The sequence below is a fragment of the Desmodus rotundus genome, chromosome 13 (assembly GCF_022682495.2).
Source record: "Desmodus rotundus isolate HL8 chromosome 13, HLdesRot8A.1, whole genome shotgun sequence".
Lineage (NCBI taxonomy): Eukaryota > Metazoa > Chordata > Mammalia > Chiroptera > Phyllostomidae > Desmodus > Desmodus rotundus.
In genome coordinates, this window is record NC_071399.1 from 24,514,413 (window position 1) to 24,535,913 (window position 21,501).

General features: G+C 38.9%; 1 protein-coding gene across 3 annotated transcripts in view; it reads right to left on the reverse strand.

Moving 5' to 3' along the window:
* ZMAT4 (zinc finger matrin-type 4) overlaps positions 1-21,501 on the reverse strand; it is a 313,290-nt gene that overhangs the window by 187,318 nt on the left and 104,471 nt on the right. For all 3 annotated transcript variants that reach the window (XM_053916825.2, XM_053916823.2, XM_024578855.4), the window contains exon 3: positions 1,896-1,985. In XM_053916825.2, coding sequence (XP_053772800.1) covers positions 1,896-1,985 — 90 coding nt within the window. The remainder of the gene's footprint in view (positions 1-1,895; positions 1,986-21,501) is intronic.

Here is a 21,501-nt window from a genome sequence, read left to right on the forward strand (position 1 = left end):
AAGCCCAGTGAGGGAAGCATGATAATTACAGCTGTGTCAAGGTAACTGGGGCTCACAGAGATCAATTATCTGCCCAAGGACATAAAGCTGAGCACTGACAGAACGAGAGTCAGTCCCACTTCTTAGCGCTTGCAAAGTTTTCAGGGCACCCTCTGCCTCTGATACATTCTAAATGCTGCTTCGCCGAAACAGTAAAGAAAATTCCGGTGTTCCAGATTAGTCTGTGTATGAGCAGTTCATTTTGCAGTGCTAACAGACATGCTTGGAATTCACTAGCAGCAGCGGCCCTGGTGCTCACTACCTTTGATCGTGTGCTGTTCTCTTGCTCTCTCTTTTCCTCCCTGTGAAGAATACACAGGTGCAGCTTTTGTCAAGTTTCTTCAATGATTATGTATCAATTTTAAATGAAGAAAAGAAGACTGGCATCTATATGGCAGGAATGGAAAGCAGGATCACAAGCACCAATGACAGTATAGGGTATAAATCTGTGCCTGCAGCCTCCTGAGAGCTCAAAGAGTAAGGAAATTCTGTGTGGGAGCCTCCGTGTTTGTCATGGCTCTGAGTATCCCACTCGTTGCTGGTGGGACTGCTAATCAGTGTGGCCACTGTGGAAAACAGGACGGGATGCCTCACAAAGCTGACAACAGAACCACCGTATGACCTAGCAATTGCACTTCTGGGTATTTATCCCAAAAAATGAAAACATTAGTTTGAAAAGATATATGCACACCTATATTCATTGCAACGTTACTAGTAATAGCCAAAATATGAAAGCAATCTAGATGTCCATCAATAGATAAATGGATAAGGAAGATGTGGGGGATATATATACACACACACACACATACACAATGGAGTATTACTCAGCAATAAAAATAATGAAATCCTGCCATCTGGGTCAACATGGATGGATGGAAATAAGTCATACAAAGAAAGGCAAATACCACATGATTTCACTTATATGTGGAATTTCTCTTAAAAACTAAAAACAAATTAACAAACAAAACAAAACAAAAACAGACTCATAGAAGCAAAGAACAAACTGACGATTTCCAGAGCAGAGGGGTACAGGATGGGTAAAAAGAGGGTATAGTCCATAATAGTGTGATAACTCTGCATAGTGTATGTAGATGGTAAGTAGACTTAGTTGGAGTTCACATATCAGGAAATATGTAAATGTTGAATCACTATGTCGTACACCTGAAACTCATATAATGCGGTATGCCAACTACATTTTAATTTTTAAACAGCAGCTCAAATAGAAAATAATCTTCCACTTATTAGGAAAAGTAAGCCCTGCTAGGAATATTTATTTCATCAGTCTTTGCCTTGACCTGGCTGAAGGCAAAGGTCAAGTGCCCTTTGTTCTGACCTGACACCCTCAAAGCAACTTTATAATCATCATTTGTCTTCCCAGGTAAATGTTCCCTCAGGGAGAGGGGACACTGATCACAAACCTTAAGTATTTTTATTTGCAAGATATGTACAGTCCTCATTATACATGAACAAATTCATATTCTGTTTTACACACCAAAGACAAAATAAAATCTGTAAAAAACAAAGTATCCGCTCTTTCTGACAAGTTTGCCCCTTAGGTTACGTCTTCCCCGCTATTTGTCTTCTCATGGCTCCTGTCTCCCCTCACCCATCCTCTTTCTGTCCCGCACCTCTGTGCATTCTTTCTCTGTGCGGTCCTGGCACAGTACCATCAAAAAGTCCTGTAATACCGTAACTGCAAGTTCCAGCAGGAAAAAGAAAAAAGACTTGCTTACAGGTAATATTTTCTATCATCTTTAATGAGAACTGTTTCTACACGGCCACAATTCCTAGATCTGCAAAGTTCTTTGCAAACACAACAAATCGTCTAAGGGTATCACATGGTGCCAAATACTCACATTTTCTGCCCGGAGCCTCTTGGCAGGACACCCACCATCCCTGGGGTGAAGCATGTAATAGAGTCGGACTTTGCTTGCATGTTTTCGACTCTGGGAAGAAAAAGCAGAAGCAGATACTGTGAACGGGAAGGCATTTTAAGTCTTTGGAAACACAGCCAGTGACTGCAACTGCCAAGAAGTACTTTTATTAGAAAATACTTCCGCATGCTCCTGTGAGTTTCATGGGATAAAGGCTCAGACGTTAAGTGACCTGCGCAAGGTCATAAAGCCAATAAAGTTTCAGGACTAGAAAACACACCATTAAGAAAGGTAAAAGCACAGGGGTCTTTTAGCTTGGAGTGAATATTATATATAATTGTCCTCAAAAGTAAGACAGGGCAGCGGAGGGAATAGGGCAAGGACCAACTGTGATGAAAAGCTCGGTTGTCCACTTTCTCTCTGGTTCCTGCTGCCCTGCCCTAAAGAGTGAGAAACCACGCCCCCGGGCGCCAGGCACGGAGGCATCTCCAACAGAAGCCCTTCCCTCCGGTTCTCATACCCTAGTCTCAGTAATTAAACTGTCAAAAGAGATTTCCAATGTCAGGTATCGTGAACAAACAAACAACATTGTCAGTACATCGGAGGACTGGTCAGGGCCCAAGCTCCGTGTATGTAGGCACACCCAGGAAACAAATCAAGTCTCACCTCCTGCAGGATTAGCAGGACGCTCAATTTTCACCTGCGCTGACTAGTCCATGCCCAGGGGTAGTTCCATTTTTCCTCTGCTCCTTTGCTCAACTGAGACTCCACCCAGACTCCCCTCACCTTTAAAGAATACTACAGTTCTGACTTCCAAGTTGCTACCTGAGGCAGGAGGGTAGAGTGGAAAGGGTAGCAATAAAATACAGTCAAGACAGACCACATATATAATGGTGGTCCCGTAAGATTATAATGTAGCTGAAAAATCCCTGTTGCCTAGTGACGTCGCAGCCATTGTCATGTAGCGCAAGGCCTTACTCGGGTGTTTGTGGTGATGCCGGTGTACACAGACCTACTGCACTGCCAGCCGTGTGAAAGTATAGCACATACAGGTACGTACAGTACTTAATACTGATAATGATAATAAACGATTGTTAATTTGTTCATGTATTTACTTACTATACTTTTTATTGTTATGTTGGAGTGTATTCTTTGTACATATAAAAAAAAAGTTTGCCCTGGCTGGTGTGGCTCAGTGGATTGAGCACCAGCCTGTGAACCACACGGTCGCTGGTTCATTTCCCAGTCAGGGCACATGCCTGGGTTGTGGGCCAGGTCCCCAGTAGGAGGCGCTCAAGAGGCAACCACACGTTGACGTTTCCCTATCTCTTTCCCTCCCTTCCTCTCTCTCTAAAAATAAATAAAATCTTTTAAAATTTTTAAAATAACTAAAAAAAATTAAATATTTAAAAATAATTTTTAATAATTATTAAAATGATATTTTAAAATATTTAAAAATAGTTTACAAATCATTTTTTTAAATGTTTAAAAATTTTGCTGTGAAGAGTATGCTGTGTTATGCTGGCAGCAGCCTCATATGCCTCATATTTAACTAGTCTCTTGATTGCCTCATTTTCTCTCGTGCTTCATTTAATCTTGTGTAGTTTTGTGCAGTAACATGCTGTACAGGCTTGCAGCCTAGGAGCAATAGACTATACTGTGTTCTCCAGGTGTGTGTAGTAGGCTATACCATCGAGGTTTGCGCAAGCGCACTCCATGATGTTTACATAACAATGGAACCGCCTATGACACATTTCCCAGAATGGAGCCCCATTGTTAAGCTGCGTATCACTGTTGTCAGAAGTTCAAAACCCCACTTATGTCTCTAGCACTTTCTAACTGTGTGATATTGAACAAGTCACTTACTCTAATTTGTTCATAGCCCAAATGAGTCTCCTTGTCTCCATGTACAAAATGAACATAACAATGTTTACTGGGGTTGCCGTGATAAATAAGACAACACATATGAAAAATTGCAATTCACCTAATGCTAAACAAACATTTCTCAGTACTGACTGCACCAATCCCTACCTTTGGTTCTACCATAGTCTGTATATGTAAATTTGCCTGGAATCCACTTCTACCTAATTCCAATCCTCTGTCCCCTTCTTTTACTCAGAGATCATTTCTCCTTGTCCGGGTCATGGTCCCACTTTGCCCTTATTAGCATTTGGGTTCTAGCCAATATCATGGATGCTGGTTTGTCTTCATTGATTAGATACACAGCAAATTGCATCTTGTTTATTGGATATATTGTAAATTCTTTCTGCCTGGTTTTCTTCATTTACCACTGTTTTAATGCCTTTTTTTGTGCCTAGAGCAAGTAGACTGCCTCTAAAAAGTCTCCAAATAATTTTAAAGCTTTTAAATGGGTTTAAAAGTGCTATTGGAACATGAAAAATATTATTGACCTATAAAAGTACTGAAGTGTGATTTTGTACTATATTTGTATCCATTTCTAGGATGCAGAGAAACTTTAAATCAGGGTTTATCTGGAGTCTTGTTTGCCTGCAAGGTCAGAGAAATAGAGATTTGTGTGGGCCCGTGTCATTTGATTTCAACATCATTGTTCTGCTTCTGCGTGTTTTTAAGAACGATTCGGTGCAAACTAGTATTTGTTCTTTTTATAGATAAATATGTTGACTACTAAAATCTGTACACATTCTCTACAATTCTGTTTGCTCTTTGTAGGTAAGGGGTATTGATAATATTGGGAATATACTGTTACAGCTAAAAATATAAAAAAGAACTTTAAAAAACCTGCAGGCTCTGAATGTGGCCACAGAGCTGGGGTTGCTGAAAAGTACAACAGACAAGTAACTGGTGAAAAGAAAAAGTGATAACAGTGTGAACTCAACTATGGCTAAAGTGGGTTTTCAATTTTTCATTTGTTACCACAGAAAAATTTCTTATCACAGTTCCTACACCACCAATCTACTCGAAGCCCTGGATTCCCAGAGAGCAAAATCGTAGCAAAATTGGAAATCTCATAATGTGGCCTGCTTTGTGGTTGTTTTTTTCCCTCTTTCCTAAAATATTACTTTTCTTTCATAAAGACTCCAGCAAAGGCAGCGTTCACTGGGTCATTTAATTGCAGGTTGATAAAACTAGTAAGAACTTGTAACCGAAAAGACATAGAAATAAACGATCAGCTCTGCTGTGAAGCCATGCCGTTGGAGTTTAAGGAGTATTACCAAGTTTTGTTCATTAAAGGCTGGTTTTGCACCTTCAGCTCCCCCCTCCCCCCCCGCAGTGTGACGGAAGGAGGGCTGACTTCCCTACAGGCACCGCCTTTGCCCTTGTGTGTGGGTAAAGAGAAACAGAGCCAACAGCACCTGATTTCAGAACAGTGGTGGAGGTGGTCTTGCTTATCACTTACTGTGTCCCTTTTGTCTGGTCAGCAATTTTCCCTCCTGCTGCTTTCTCCAGGCTGCCTAGGCCATATCCAATGCCTTCCCACCCATGAGCCATCCTAGACTTTGGGCTGCAAGTCCAAACCCCAAAGGCAGTAACCATGGAGGCACCCTCGCAGTTAGTCTGATTCACACCCAAAGCCACTTACTAAGGATGACAAAGGTTGGTTGACCAAGGGAAAGAGTTTCCCAGTGAGGAGCTCAGCACCTTGCCCAGCCTCAGCACTGGGGTGTGTTCAACACGATTCAACAGCAGGGCACAGCTCTGCTAGTGAGCCCTCTCTTGTCTTCCTGGCACACTTCCCTCCTTCTCAAGCGAGGACTCTCTGAGTCACCTCCAGTGCCAACCTTCATCTGGCTCCTCTAGACCCCTTAACTGCCTGCATTGCTTGACGTGTGGCATAGTAATCTCGCTTCCTTCGATTTACTCTAAAAATAAAACCTTCCCCACAGAAAGTTAAAATGAAATCTGAGTGAAGATGTCCATTGCAGTTTTATCTAAAAAGAAACAAAGAAAAAAATTGTGAAACAGCTACATGCACAACAAGTGGCAATGGAATGCCCTAATGCTCAGCCGAACACTGAAAAAAGAACTTCTTTCTACATAGTGAATGTTGAATGAACAATTCTAAACTCAAAATTGCTCTTTACTGGAATTTCAGCTACATAAACATTCATTAGGATATCGTCAGAGGTGGGGAGAAGCATGATTTATTACGGTAGAGGAAATATGGGTAGTTCCCATTTTTAATTTCTATAATTTGGACTTTAATATAAGAAAAATAACTTCACAATGCTCAAGCCATTGTAACTCCTCATTAAGTATACCTTTCACTCACAATGATTTTAATTAGTAAAAAATATCGCTGATCTGGAATGCTTTTGGCACGTACTAGTATAATTGACCACATTTCCATCCACCCTTATAAATGTCTTATCAACATTCAAAACACATTTTTTATGGCAATACTTGGTGATTAGATAAGTGTACTTAACCCAAGTGCAATATATATTACTTCAAATTTCAAAACTTTATTTTAGGAGATACAAATGTGCCAGGATAAAAATGTGTACTTTTCACAACATGGTCACTTTTGCTTTCTGTGTATGAATTGAGACTATGGGGCCAGGTGGCAAATGTCCAGACAGCCCAACTGAGAAGACCTGAAAGAGCTATTTCTGAAACTGGTTATGCCATACAAATAAGCATATACAACAACAAATCCTTACAACTTTTTCAAAGACTTATTAATACCTAAAATTTGCACTGCTTCTAAGAATGTAAAAAGACAGACACATTGCCAGCTGAAAGAAAATGTAAAGAGAAAAATATCCTACATGTTAAATGTATACATTACAGAATTTCAAGAGGGAAAAGGACAATTACTTTAAGAGAAGGCATGAAAAAAAAATTTATAATCTCTTTCAATTGCACTGAGAGTCATTTCCAGCTCTTTCTTGCATTAATATTTGCATTTTAAGCAAAAGTCATTACTTTCATTCAAACCACATCAGCTTTAAGCTTCCCAGAAAGGCCGGAAATGACCAACTCTTCCATTTTAATTAAAGCCCTTGCCCCTGATGCCAGGCTTTGTGCAGGGGCAGACCTATCTGCAGATTAGTTCCTTTTGCTGAAACAATCTCTTGGCACTCAAAGAAACAGTCTGAAGTGGAAATTCAGGCCAGCCTTCTCCTTGGGGGAATAAAGAAGACGACAAACCTCTATTTCAGAAGTACTGCTGTGAAAGAAGGGGGAGAAACTCAGAGAAATAGAGTGGCTTTGTGCTTCACCTAAAGAGCCATCTTCCATTATCACATATTATTTTTAAAAAATTCACAACTGAAAGTTGCTTCCAACAAGGCTCCTGATTTTGGGTCTCATGAAATGTGGAGATAAAGTGACTTTGTGTTTGCATAATGCTCCAAACAGCCTTTAAAATTTTTTCACGTTTATCATCTCATTTTATCCTCAAATCACAGCTTTGAGGCTGGCAGGAGAGGTGTGATTTCAAATAAGCTTTAAGATCCTTTCGTGATTTCCTAGTTAAGTCTTCACCGTCTTACTTCATCATAGATATCTAATTATACCCCTTCTAGAAACCAGCTGAAATAAGTCAAAGACTATAAGCAAAAGAGAAACCTGTAACAGACTGATAATTACAGAAAAGTGATTCTCACATGCCATTAATTTTGAGGTATTTAGACTCATTCTAGGGCAGGGGTGTCAAACTCATGTTCACCAGGGGCCACATCAGCCTCCCAGTTGCCTTCAAAGGGCCAAAATAATTTTAGGACTGTATAAATGTAACTACTCCTTAACTATTAAGGAGTTGCAATTACACTTGGCCCTTTGAAGGCAACCATGAGGCTAATGTGGCCCCCAGTGAAAATGAGTTTGACTCCCCTGTTGTAGGGTGAGGATCACAAATACTAAGTGTCTGACTTCCCAGGCTGCCCGAGAATGACTGGCTGATGAGAGATTGGGTTTCCATCTCTCGGGAAGAAGGAGAATGTGCACTAGAAGAACTCAGCACTCCGAGGTTGAGTGGTGCCAGGGCCCTGGAAAAGCTATAGCACGACCTCACTAGGAAGTCAAGGTTAAAAGCAGATAACCAAAGAGAGAACCACAAGTGGTGAGATTCCTCTGGCAAGTGTGGCTCTTTCCCCAAGTGATGCACCTTTCCAACAGAAAGGGGGCTGGATACAGAAACCTAGAGTGGAAGACGGTCCAGCTGAAACCTAGGAAGAGAGAACCTGCCCCTAGAGGAAGGCTTTACCAACACAGAGGAGGAGGAAATAAAACTCCTCTGCTGGAACTGCCCAGGGCCCCAGATTCCGGATCTCCTGCCCAGGCTGCTAAGCCACCGAAATGGTCTATAACCCAGTACTCCATCACAAGATGCTCGAAGATTCTATGAGAAGGTCCAAGGCCAGTCCACTCACACTGGGGACATGTGGCAGGCCTTAATAACTTTCTGTTCTGCCAAGGATGAGTGGCACCTCTGAAAAAATTCCGTAATACAAAACAAGAATTTGGAAAAACCCTCAGGGAGGAGACATCAAGGGTGGGTTTTGTTTTTTTCAATGCAAAATATTTACTATAATAGAAGCAAATTTCAAAAGGTACATGTTTAATGCCATTTCATTGAAGAAAATACAGACTGAGGATAAAATCTAAAAGATGAGATAAGACAACTAGTTAAGAAGATGATGTACTGTCTGAGTTAATAAAGGAAGGACATTAAGCATACCATAGCTTAATTTGGAAGGTCTTTCACAGAAGTTCCAGAACAGAATCAACGCCGCGGATCAGTGTGAAAGTCAGGACGGAGAAACATCCTACAGTGCACAGGAACAGGATGAAGAGAGGGGCTGGGAAATGATATTGATGAGACCTTGCATACAAAAGGCCAGAACAAATACAGGGTGGCTGAGGTGGCAGAATAGACACAGAAATTCCCAAAACAGACCCAACACTTTACAAACAAAAACAAGCTAAAAAAAAAAAATCTAACCTTGTGATTTAAGAGCAAAACAACAATAAAACAAAAAGAGCAGAACAGATAGATATGATTACAACAAATATATACGTTTTTAATCTGAAATACATACACAGGGTATAGCAAAAGTAGGTTTACATTTGTTCCTATGGAAATAATACAATAACTAATAAATAATAATACAAGAATAAACCGTTACATGTAGTCACAATTGCAAACCTACTTTTGCCCCACCCTGTATGGAGGAGGCAAATCACAAGTAGAAAAAATATTTGCAATATGTAAAAAAAAATGGTTTAACACCTTTTACATAGAGAGTACACTAACAAGTTTATAAGAAAAAATATTAAAATAGGCAAAGGATATAAGTAGGAATTGTAGAAATGCAAATAGTTAAAAGATATATGAAAAGTTCATCCAAATTCTACCTTGTAATTTTTAAAGTAAGAAATATACATATTTTCACTTATTAAAATGGCAAAAAGATTTTCAAAATATATATATTTATATGGGTGAAGATTCAGGAAAACTAAGATTCTTGAACATAGCTAATGGGCATAGAAATTGATACAAAGCTCCTGGATGGAAATTTCGCAATGTATATTCAATAGGCAAAAACTTGTTTGAGCTGACAATCCTACTTCTATGAATTTATATTAATGAAGCAATCAGAGACATGTATTGCTATGTATTTATATTAGTGAATATGAGAAAATAAGTTAAATGTCCTAAATGAAATAAATATTATGATATATCTATATGATAGATTACCAAACTGCCATTAAAAAGCATAATAATAACATTCAATGACATGAAAAGTATCTATAAAATAATACTAAGAAAAAAATTCTCCATTTCAAACCAGACTATAAATGATGCCACATTTTTTAAACAAAATTATATGTGTGTAAAACACATGTGTACATAGATGTAGCAACAGTCTAGGAGGAAACACACCAAAAGATTAACATCATTTAGCACAGATCACAGGCGATTTTAATTTTTCTTATGTATAATTTTTTTGATTTTCCAGTTCCTTAAGAGACCTAATTATTCCAATAATTAAAGGGAAAAAATCAAAATGTTAATGACTCATTTCAACATTGATTATTTACCATTCTACTTGTCTGTCCTTAAGATGAGAAAAATGTCTCAGAAAGACCAAAGGACTTGTTCAAGATCCCATAACTTATAAATTCTCGGAGAACAGGAATTATAGCTATTTGTTCACTGTCATGTCCCCATTATCTATTACCACGCCTGACACATAGTAGCTGCTTGATAAAGATTTGTTGATTGAGTAATTGAATGCATGAATGAAAGAATGAGGCAATCCCAGAACAAGAGCCCAAGACCTTGGATTAGTTAAACCAACCATGTAAAAGTATTGTACACATAATACAATTGGTACAGACTCCCTTCCATTATAAAAATAAAATTCAACCCGACACCCATCTATTTCCATTTCTATACCCAACTGCTGCAGTACGAGTCAGAGAGAAGCAGGGAGCCTGCAAACCAGAGAGTTCTAAGAAACAACTACAGGCATTTTGCAGAGCGTACACATTGGAAGAAAAACTCTCAGCAGGTGAAATGATGAAGACTGAGCTTGAAGCATAACCTATGAGAAACTGAGAAACTGCTGTGACTGGTTGGAAAGTCAAGATCCATGTGAACCATGTTGCTGCAGACATGAGGCACGAGTGGGTCCAGCTCGTTAAGGAAGAGCTCTGGAAGAAGCCAGAGTCAGTTCCTCCACACTTCTAAGAACCTGGATCCCCGGATGCCAGTTAGATAAAGTCTCTTTCATCCTGTGCTCGGGCGTGCAATCTGTCAGGCTAGGGCATTATGTCTCTTACTTTTTAATTGTAGGATATGGGGCATCTGTGCTGTTGTAGACTGAATTGGGTCCCCCCCCCCTGCAGTTTCATATATTGAAGTCCAACCCCAAATTTTGCTGAATTTGGGGATTAAGTCTTTTTGAAGGTAATTAAGGTCGAATGGAGTCAGAAGGATGTGGCCCTAATCCAATAGGACTGGTGTCCTTTTAAGACAAGGATGACACACCAGCCATCTCCTCCTCTTTCCACATGCACAGAGTAAAGGCCATGTGAGGACACAGCAAGAAGGTGGCCATTCTGTGAGCCAGGAAGAGAGGCTTCACCAGAAACCAACCCTGCTGGCACCTTGACCTTAGACATCTACTCTCCAAACCTGAGATTAATTAATGTCTGTTGTTCTTAGACACCCATCTATGAGATTTTACTGTGGCAGCCTAATACAAGACACCTGCCATTGTCTGAAGTAGATGTTCTCTTTGGTTCTTTCTTCTTATACACAGCATTCAGTCTATTTATCAAAAGCAAAAAGCATAGCCTCAAAGTTTCTAGAACTGGGTCATTTCATTTTTTGCTAAAACACTTATAAAAGAGCCTTTTGAAATGAGAAATGTGTGTCTTAAACAAGTATTAGGTAAAGATAATTCTTCTTTGGAGAAAACGTGTATGGTGGGAATGTGTGGTATTCATGATTGTGTAAACATGTTTGCACTAAATTTGTACTTCTGTCCACCTACACAAGTGACTATATCAATGCATTGCAATTTTGAATCAATGTCTTGAAATTCAAAACGTTATTTCACCACCAAAGAATGGAGGAAACATTTTCCTGCTAATTGTGTTTTCATGATGTCTGAGCATTTTAAGCAGAATCACATGAGAAATAAGAGAACACTGGAGGCTAGATAATGTTATACACCTCTTTTTGCTTCTGTTTTGCTGTTTGGGGAAAAAAATAAACAAAAATAATATTTCCCCAGAAGCTGCTTGTAAAGAACTTAAAGTTATAGATGAGGGAAAAAATAAAGCCAATGTGATCGGTAACTAAAGTCAGAGAAAACTGGGTGATTTGAAGCAACAAAGCTACCAAATCCTCCTGAAATGTGAAAGTAGAAACACCACAAGCCAGTCCTGGGCTATTGTTTCCGAAGGTCTCTTGGTTTCCCTTATAAAACTCAGGTCTGGATTTTTTTTTTTCATTGTGAAAACACCACAGTGTGAAGTCCTCCATGATTAACCCCGCCACTTCCGTGGGCAAACACAAGGGCGGGCTCCATCTCTCTGATTGGAGGGAGGTTTAGTCTGTCAAGAAAACAAGGTTAAGTAGAGTCCCTGCCCTTGTGAAATGAATGACTAGCTGAGCAAGGCAGGACGGTCACCCTGACGGCCACAGTAAGGACAACAGCGGCAGTAAGGCTCACACGTGGCCTCTTTACTCCATATATATAGTCACGTTACAGTTTCTTTCACCCCGTTATTTTATACTCCTTGACATGTACCATGTAATTATTCTTAGGCTGAACTCTGTTCTCATGACTGAAATCTCAACTTCTTGTTATTTCTGTAGTTTTAATCCATCCCCACAATGTACCTGTAAGAGTTCTGCACAGAGCAGCTCCTCTATGAGCAGACATGTTGTTCTCTGGTGCTTTTGTTCTGTAGTCTGCTTGCTTGTTTTTGCTTTTATTGCCTTTATTTTGGTGTCAAATCCAAAAAATCACTGCCAATACCAACGTCAGGGAGCTCAGCCCCTATGTTTTCTTTCAGGAGTCTTATAGTTTTGGACCTTACATTCAAGTCTTTAATCGATTTTGAGTTGATTTTTGTGTATGCTGTAAGATAGGGGTCCAGTCTTCCCAATAGCATTTATTGAAGAGAATGTCCTTTGCCCATTGTATATCCTTGGCTCCTTTGTCTTAAATTAATGACCATATATGGGTGTATGGGCGTGCTTATTTCTGGACTCTCTAGTCTGTTCATACTGTTTTGATTACCATGGCTTTGTAACATAATACCAGGAGGTGTGATGACTTCAGCTTTGTTTTTTTTTCTCAAGGTTGCCTCAGTTATTCAGGGTCTTTTGTGGTTACATACAAGTTTTAGAATTGTGTGTTCTATTTCTGTGAAAAATGTCTTTGGAATTTTGATTGAGATTGCCTTGAACTTGTAGGTTACTTTGGGTAGTAGGGACACTTCTTCCAATCCATGAGTATGGAATATCTTTCCCATTTTTTGAGTCTTCATCTATTTCTTTTATCTGTATATTGTAGTTTTTGGTGTACACATCTTTCTTCATTGGTTAAATTTATTCCTAGATATTTTGGGATTCAATTCAAAATGGGACTGTTTTCTAATTTCTCTTTCTGATATTTCATTATTAGTGGATAGAAATGCAACTGATTTTTGTATATTGATTTATGTCCTGCCAGTTTACTGAATTTGTCTGTTAGTCATAACAGGATTTTTTTGGTGGAGTCTTTAGGGTTTTCTCCATATTATAGTACGTCATTTGCAAGTAGTGGCAGTCTTACTTCTTCCTTTCCAGTTTGTATCATTCCTCATCTTAGAGGAAAAGGCTGCAGAGTTTTACCATCGAATATAGTGTTATGTGTGGGTTTGTCTTATATGGCCTTTATTATGTTGAGGTATAGTCCCTCTATAACCACTTTGTTGAGAGTTTTCTTTTTATCATGAGTGGATATTGAATTTTGCCTAATACTTTTTCTGCATCTATTGAGATTTTCATATGATTTTCACCATTCATACTGTTCATGTGGTACATCCCATCGACTGACTTGCAGATGTTGAACCATCCTTCTACCCTTGGAATAAATCCCACTTGATCATGGTGTATGATTCCTTCACGTGTTATTGAATTTGGCTTGCTAGTATACTGTCGAGGATTTTTGCATCTGTGTTCATGAGGGCTATAAGGCTGTAATTTCCGTTTCTTGTAGTGCCCTTGTCAGGTTTTAGTATGAGAGTAATACTAAGTAAATACTAAGTAAAGCCAGTAAATGCTGGCTTTGTACATCAGTTTTAAAGTATTTTCTCCACTTCTGTTTTTTGGAGGATTTTGAGGAGAATTAGTATTAATTCTTTTTTGAACGTTTCAGAGAATTCACCAGAGATGCCATCTGGTTCTGGACTTAAATTTCTTGGGAGATGTTTGATTACTGATTCAATCTCTTTACTAACTAGTGGTATGTTTAGATATCTATGTCATTAGGGTTCAGTTTTAATAGAGTGTATGCTTCTATGAATTTATCCATGTTCTAGATTGTCCAATTTTTTGGCCTCTAATTGTTCATATTGGTATCTTTTGATCCTTTGTATCTTTGTAGTATTAGTAATAATGTGTCCTCTTTTATTTATAATTTCATTTTTGCATCCTGTTTCATTTTTTTTCTTGGTAAGTCTAGATAAAGATTTGTCTATTTTCATTACCTTTTCAAAATACCGGCTTTCAGCTTTATTGATCTTTTCTATTGTCCCTGCTTCATTTTTTTCTACTTCTACTAAGTAGATATTTTCTTCCTCCCACTAAAAGCTCTGCACAGAAAAGGAGACCACCAACAAAATAAAATACAACTACAAAATGGGAGAAAAATTGCAAATTATATCTGATAAGGGGTTAACATCCAAAATGTAAGAACTCATGCAACTCAAAAACAAAACAAACCCCCCCCCCAAAAAAAACCCTCTGGTTAAAAATGGGCAGAGGAACAATGTAGACATATTCCAGAGAAGACATACACAGGGCCTATGAGTACATGGAATGATGCTCGACATCACTAATAAGCAGGCAAATGCAAATCAAAACCACAAGGAGATATCATCTCACACCTTTTAGAATGGCCATCAAAAAAGAGTCAAGAAATAGCAAGTGTTGGCAAAGATGTGGAGAAAAGAGAACCCTTGTAACTGGCACAGCCACTAGGAAGATGGTGGTTCCCCCCCCAAAAAAATTAAAAATAGAATTGCCACATGATCCAGCAATCCCACTTCTGGGCATATATCCCAAGGACATAAAAACAGGATATCAAAGAGATATATGCACTCCTGTGTTTATTGCAACATTATGCACAGTAGCCAAGATATAAAACAACCTCAGTGTCCCTCCATGGATGAATGGATAAACAAGATATGTTACATGCATAGAATGGAATATTTTTCAGCCATGAGAATAAAGGAAGTCCTGCAAGTTCAGACATATTGATAGGCCTTAAGGCCATTATACTAAGTAGTAAGCCAGAAAGAGAAAGACAAATACTGCATGGTATTCCTCACACATGGAATCTAAAATAAATAAAAAGTAGAACTGATAGAAACAGGGAATAGATAGGGGTTGCCAGTGGCTAGAGAGAGAGAGGGAGGTAGGGAGAGGTTGGTGAAAGGCTGGTAAACTTTCAGCAATCAGATGAGTAAGATCTGAGTCGAATGTAAAACATGGTGACTATAGTTGAGAGCTGTATTGTATAACTGAAATTGGATAAGAGAGTAGAACTAAAATGTTCTCTCACACACAAAAGATAAATATAATAAACATGTGTTAGATGTGTTAATTAGCTTGATAGGGGAAATCCTTTCACAATGTGCATGTTGAATTACTACAATGAATACTTTAAATATCTTACAAATTACTTGTCAATTGTACCTCAACAGAGCTGAAATGAATGAGTGAATGAATGAATGAATGGATAGATGATAGATAGATAGATAGATAGATAGATAGATAGATAGATAGCCAGGTGACTCAGACTATAGACTATAGCTCCACTAGACCTCACTTTAAACACAGAAATAGTTTGTCAAAAATGGACTAACCGAACAAACAAAAACAGTAGAATATCCACCTAACAAAGATTCTCCAGCTTAGAAAAAATTATATTTTTAAAGTCAGATTCCTCTAGTACACTCAAAACATGACTTTTAACAATTTAGTGATATTTCCAGAGTGGTCCTGGGAGGAGGTAAAGATTTTATATCCACCCTATTTTCAAGAAGACTTCCAGGCACACATAATTTTCATAAACTGAAAAAGTAATCAGCAAACTTACTAGGAATATTTCCCAGTGTAAAATACTACACACAGGAAAACAGGTCCATTTCCCTACCCCCTAGGATTTCTCCTGTGTTTGAACTAGATTTGCACACACACAATTAGCTAGCTGATGTGGGCAGGGCTAGAAATCCTCACTACTAGTGAAAGCGAAGGTCCAGCCTCTTTGCCAGTAGAATAGACTAGTAGCTTTGCTTCACTCAGTGACAAAAAAAGAAAAATATTTTATCTTGAATTCCTAGGGTCAAGTACCCAGATGCATAGTTTATTTTCCCAGCACTGTTTGGTTGGTTCAATACTACTCTACAGACCTTTAGGGGAAGCCTGCACATGCCTGCCAGCTGCAACTTTGCTGTCACCTGCAGCTCCACCATCACCTGCGTTTGAGTTTATCTGTTTACCTCCTCAAAGCCCCAGATTTTAGTCTGTGTATAAGTTTTTGAACTGACAGCATGATTAAAGGAAAGTTGGGAATTTCTGAAATAATCCTCTTCTCTAGCCAGGTGGTTCAGAAAGATACACATGTTTAGTGGAAGATAGTTTTCTTCAATAGATATTCACCAGATGTTCCCAGAGTCCCTGTGACACTTCTTTCCCTAAGCTGGAAGAATCAGAGAGAAACATAGCTGAAAGGAGCCAGAAGTTTACACTTCCAGATGCTATGGAATGCAGAGTGCCCCTTCTTGGAGAGAGCAGAGAAGAGAGTGCAGGAACTCCTGGGTCCCACCCCACTGCCTGCCCCTCTGCATACAGACCAGACCCAGAGTAGTTCTTTTCCTTTCCATCTTTCTCAGAGTTGGGTCCCTGGACCACCTGATTCAGAATCATGGGAAGTTTTTTTAAAAGGAAGTTTTCAGACCTAATAACAAGAATTACTAGGTGGGGGGGAGGCTGGGAATTAGGTTTCCCAGCAGCTCCCCAAATGCTCAGAAGGCAATACATTTTTGAAAACTGGGGCTTTCTTTCCCACCTTTCTCAACTGCTCCTCTCCCCTCCCCGTCTATGGCTGCCAAGCTCAGATTAAAAGAAAAAGAAAATAGACTGAGAGAGCCATCTCCAGCTTCCACTGGATTGCATTCAGCGTGCGGCAAAATCAGGAAGAACCAGTCTCCAGGCCAATCTTCCCGGAAACTGCAAAGAGCAGGCTGAGAAGGGCAGAGCTTAAAAGAGGCCCCTTTAAGGCAGAGGCAATGATCTGACACCTCCCAGCTCTCAGCTTCTCTGATGGCCTCTTTTCATTGCTCACAATTGTCTCTTTCCATCCCCTCTCAACTTCTACCTTCTTCCTAACCGCCTTCAGAACATTCCCCTCAGATGTCCTACTGACCTACTCAAAGTCAATACTTTCAAAGAGAAGCCATTATCTTTCCTCCTTGGCCTAACACCCCTTTTGATGTTCCTGTCTTTGTCTAGAATACCAGAATTCTTACAGGCAACCATGCACAAAACCAAGTGAAGCAAAGATATTGGAATATAGCAACCAAAAAGTTTAAATAAGCATGATAAATATGTTTAAGAAGTTGAGAAGATATTACATATGAAACAAAAACATGGAATCATAAAAAATAAAAAGAGGCCCATTACATAGTAGAATTATATACCATGACCATGTGAGGTTTATTGCTGTAAAAGATGAAAATCCAGCGATGTTGAGACATGGTTCCACTTTATTTTTCTTTGATAATCTGAAAAAAATACATCTTTTTTTTTAATAAAAATTTATGTCCACACAAAAACATGCATTCGGATATTTATAACAGCTTTGTTCATAATGGTCAAAACTTGGAAGCAACTAAGACATACCTTCCCATTTGTGACACATCAAGACAATGGAATATTACTCAATGCTAAAAAGAAAGGAGCTATCAAGCCATGAAAACACATGGAGGAACATTAAATGCATATTACTAAGTGAAGGAAGCCAATCTGAAGAGGCTATAGACTGTATGATTCCAACTATATGACATTCTGGAAAGGTGAAACTATGGAGACGGTAAAAAAGATCACTGGTTGCCAGGGGTTAAGGAGAGGCAAGGATGAATAGGCGGAGCACAGGAGATTTTTAGGGCAGTGAAGCTACTCTATATGGTGATAAAATGATGAGTAGGTCATTATATATTTGTCCAAACCCATCACCCTAATGTAGTTATGATGTATTAATGTAGGTCACCCACTGGAACAAATGTACCATTGTGGCGGGGGGTGTTGATACAAGGGAGAGTATGCAGGAGTCAGGGCAGGGTGTATATGGAATAGCTCTGTACATTGCTTACAATTTTGCTGTGAATGTAAAACTGCTCTTAAAAAAACTAAAAGTCTTTTAAGTAAAAAAAAAGTTAATGTAGACCCCAAAACCCATAGGAAAATTATCAAACTGAATACAACATTGTGTTTTTTTAAAGCAATATATCATGATCAATAATGGGTTATCTAAGAAGTGCAACATGGCACAATATCAAAAAATCAATGTTATTTATCACATCAATAGACTAAAGAAAGAAAACAATCATCTCAACCAATGCAGAGAAATCACAGGATGAAATCCAGCACCTATTTATATTTTTAAAAAAACTTAGTAAGCTAGGGAAAGATAGGAATACTCTTATCTCCACATGGGTTATATGAAAAATCAACAACAATAATTACATTTAGTGAAGAAGTTTTGATTGTGTCCCTTTAAAGACTAGTAACAAGAACTATGTGAGCACTGTCACTTCTGCTGCTGAAGGCAGCACTGGAGCCTCTCACTAACACCATAAAGAAAGAAAAAGAAAAGGAGATCTAAGAACAAGAAGGGAAGAGCTAAAACTCATTGTTTGCAAATAAGGAAAACATCCCTCTAGAAAAGTCAGTAGAATCAGTGGACAGACCATTAGCACGGATACGAGAGTTTGGCACTTTGAGTGACATGAAGATGCACTGCCCAGGTCACCTCCAGTGGAGAAGCTGTTGCCCCTGCTATGGGGGTACAGTCAGCAGGCAGCCTTTAGCTGGCAACCATTTGGGGGATCCCCTCAGCTAGAAAGAGCTGCCTTTCCCAAGGTCAAGTCCTTCTTAACGTATGGGAAGAAAGGTACATTAAGTAAATATATAATAGGAGAGGCACCTGGCATAGACCAATTCTGAGAATGCACTATGAACTTTGAGGGTGGTTAACTTATTCCACTACACCAGAAGTTAAATCAAATTTAACTCGTACCAGGTTATACAACTAGTAGGTGGAACAGAGCCAGGATTTGAACCCAGGTTTTTGATACCAGAGGCTAACGTGTTAACTGCAACGCTACAGGATAATTTCCCCTTAATTACCATCATAAGATCACAAAATACATACTGTGTTCCTGCTTCTATATGTCTGTTCGTTCTCTTGCCAATTGCTGAGATACACGTATGCCTTCCATTGTATACTTAAATATAACAATGCTTCCATGTCTAGTCCAAGAATGGCCCCTTTATAAACTCTTCCCCAGTTTCTCCAGACACTAATATCATCCTATTTTAACTTCTCACACCTCTCATTGTCTTTATCATATATTTTAGCCTCTTTATTACTTTTATTCAAGCAATTCATAAAATACTCACTAGCCTATCTCATGCGTATCTAATAACTTCCCAGCCTGTCTCATGTAGCCCCAAACCACAGTCACCTCGCAAAGGGTAACATATGGATTTTCTATATTCTCACAACACGGGATATACAGCTTGTTGATATAAAGTAAATCAACTTTATATGCATACATATATGTATGTGTACATATATACACATGTGTATATATGTGTACATATATACACATGTGTGTATGTGTGTACATATATACATGTATACATATATATACATGTGTGTATAAAATTAGTCTCATTATCTCAAGACTGAAGTTAAAGCAGAGGAAACAGAACTGTCCAACTCAGTTCTGCTTGTCTTCCTCAAACACATGGTCAGCGTTCTACAATTTCTTCTTTATTCTCATCATTGTAGACAATCTAATTTTGATTCAGAATCTGATCTCAAAAGTCTGCCCACAAATAAATATGCATATATAAAGTTAGCCCAAAACTACTGAGAAGCATTTAACCAGCGTAATCACGCATTCAGGCTGGACATTTCCTCATCTGAGGATTCATCTTAACATTATTGGACACCACATGGTTATGCAGCACCATGCACAGCCCTCTCCCTCCTGCCACCTGCTCTTCACTAGATTTCAAGTCAGCCTTCCCCACTTCTTTTCACCTGCTGACTGATTTGTTGTTTCATATAAATGTACTAAAATTGAAAACTGATGAATAAGGGTACAAAAATTATGACTATTATTTTTTTAAGGGATGGAGGCTTTAGCTGCCTTCAGCTCTTCGCCAGCCCACTGCAGTTGTTTCTGGCTTACATGACAAAACACAGCAGCCAAGGGGAGGCTGCGGCTGCTGGTTCTTTTCTTCTTTGCTGAATTAGGAATCCAGCAGAAATCAGTGCCTTAAACACAACCATCTGTTCTCCTCCATGCAGTCTTTTCTTCTGGACTTCAACAAGGGGTGATGTGTTGATTCTAAGTCAAATTTAAATCCAATTCCTGGTATTTCAAATCTTATTCCTCTCAGCTGAGAGTAAATTTATGAAATTGGGCCAAGATGAGGGAGGAACCTAACTAATGTTGGCATCCTGTTAATTTTCTAGCTTTCTTTTACTACATGAAACCAATGCTACAAAAACCAAAAACCCTGTGGTATTTCAGCTATGAGAGGATCTAAATGGCCATAGATTCTAGCAGGTAAATAGTATGTAAAACTACAAAACGTTCATTCATTCATTTATTCTCCAAACCTTTCATGCATATTATATTCGGACAAGAATCAAAAACCACCAACAGAAGTCATCTGGCATATTGATTATTCTGGTTGAGTTATTGCAACAAAAACAGATGCTACCAAAATAAAGACTAGCCAGTGTGTATTTTCCAGTTATTCTGTTGTAAAGTCTCAACCTCCCCTTCCATTCACTTAGTCTTCTCATTCAGTCCTTGTGCCAGAATGCACTTCACTGTTCTTCAGTCTGACTTTCTTGACCTTATTTTGGCTTCAGTATGTCTAATAGCACGCCCCTTCTCCAGTATCTGGCCTATGATAGATGTACACAAGCACAGGTTGTCCTAACAGAATAAAATAGGAGTTACATTCCACCCAAGGCTATTCCAGATCCAAGGATCAGTAGGTAGAATATAATTTTGTAATCTGTTGAAAAGATTAAAACAGAGCAGAAAGTTAGAGTCTGCCTTAAGTATAAAGATAGGTCAACATTTCAAAACTAGTTTTGAAAGAGATGTTGTTTAAACATTAATGAAGGAACATACAGTTGGAGGTGGTAACCAGGAGAACATGAGTTCCAGTTGACCCTCCAGCTGAACCCAGGCATTCAGAGGTTCCTCACCTCCTCCCCTGTCCTTAGAATATATACTCTTCCTACTGCTCCCAAAGTGGGAGCTGTTCCAAAGATGAAGTCTTGAGAGAGTAAGGTGTTATTGAAACATCTTACTGAGTACGTGACTAAATGCAGTTAAGGCCTCTATAGAAACTTTTAAGATTCTGGTGGGGACAGTGCAGAAATCTGCTCCTCTTGTAGCCACCCAAGACAAGTCTTATAAGTAAGTTCCCTTTTTTATTAAACCTGCCACCAACCAATCTGGAGTAGTCTGCTTCTTTCTTTTGTCCCTCCTTGCCCTGTATGTATAGGGGCCAGTTTGTGAACCAATACAAACATTAACTTTGAGATGCTGACTAATTTAT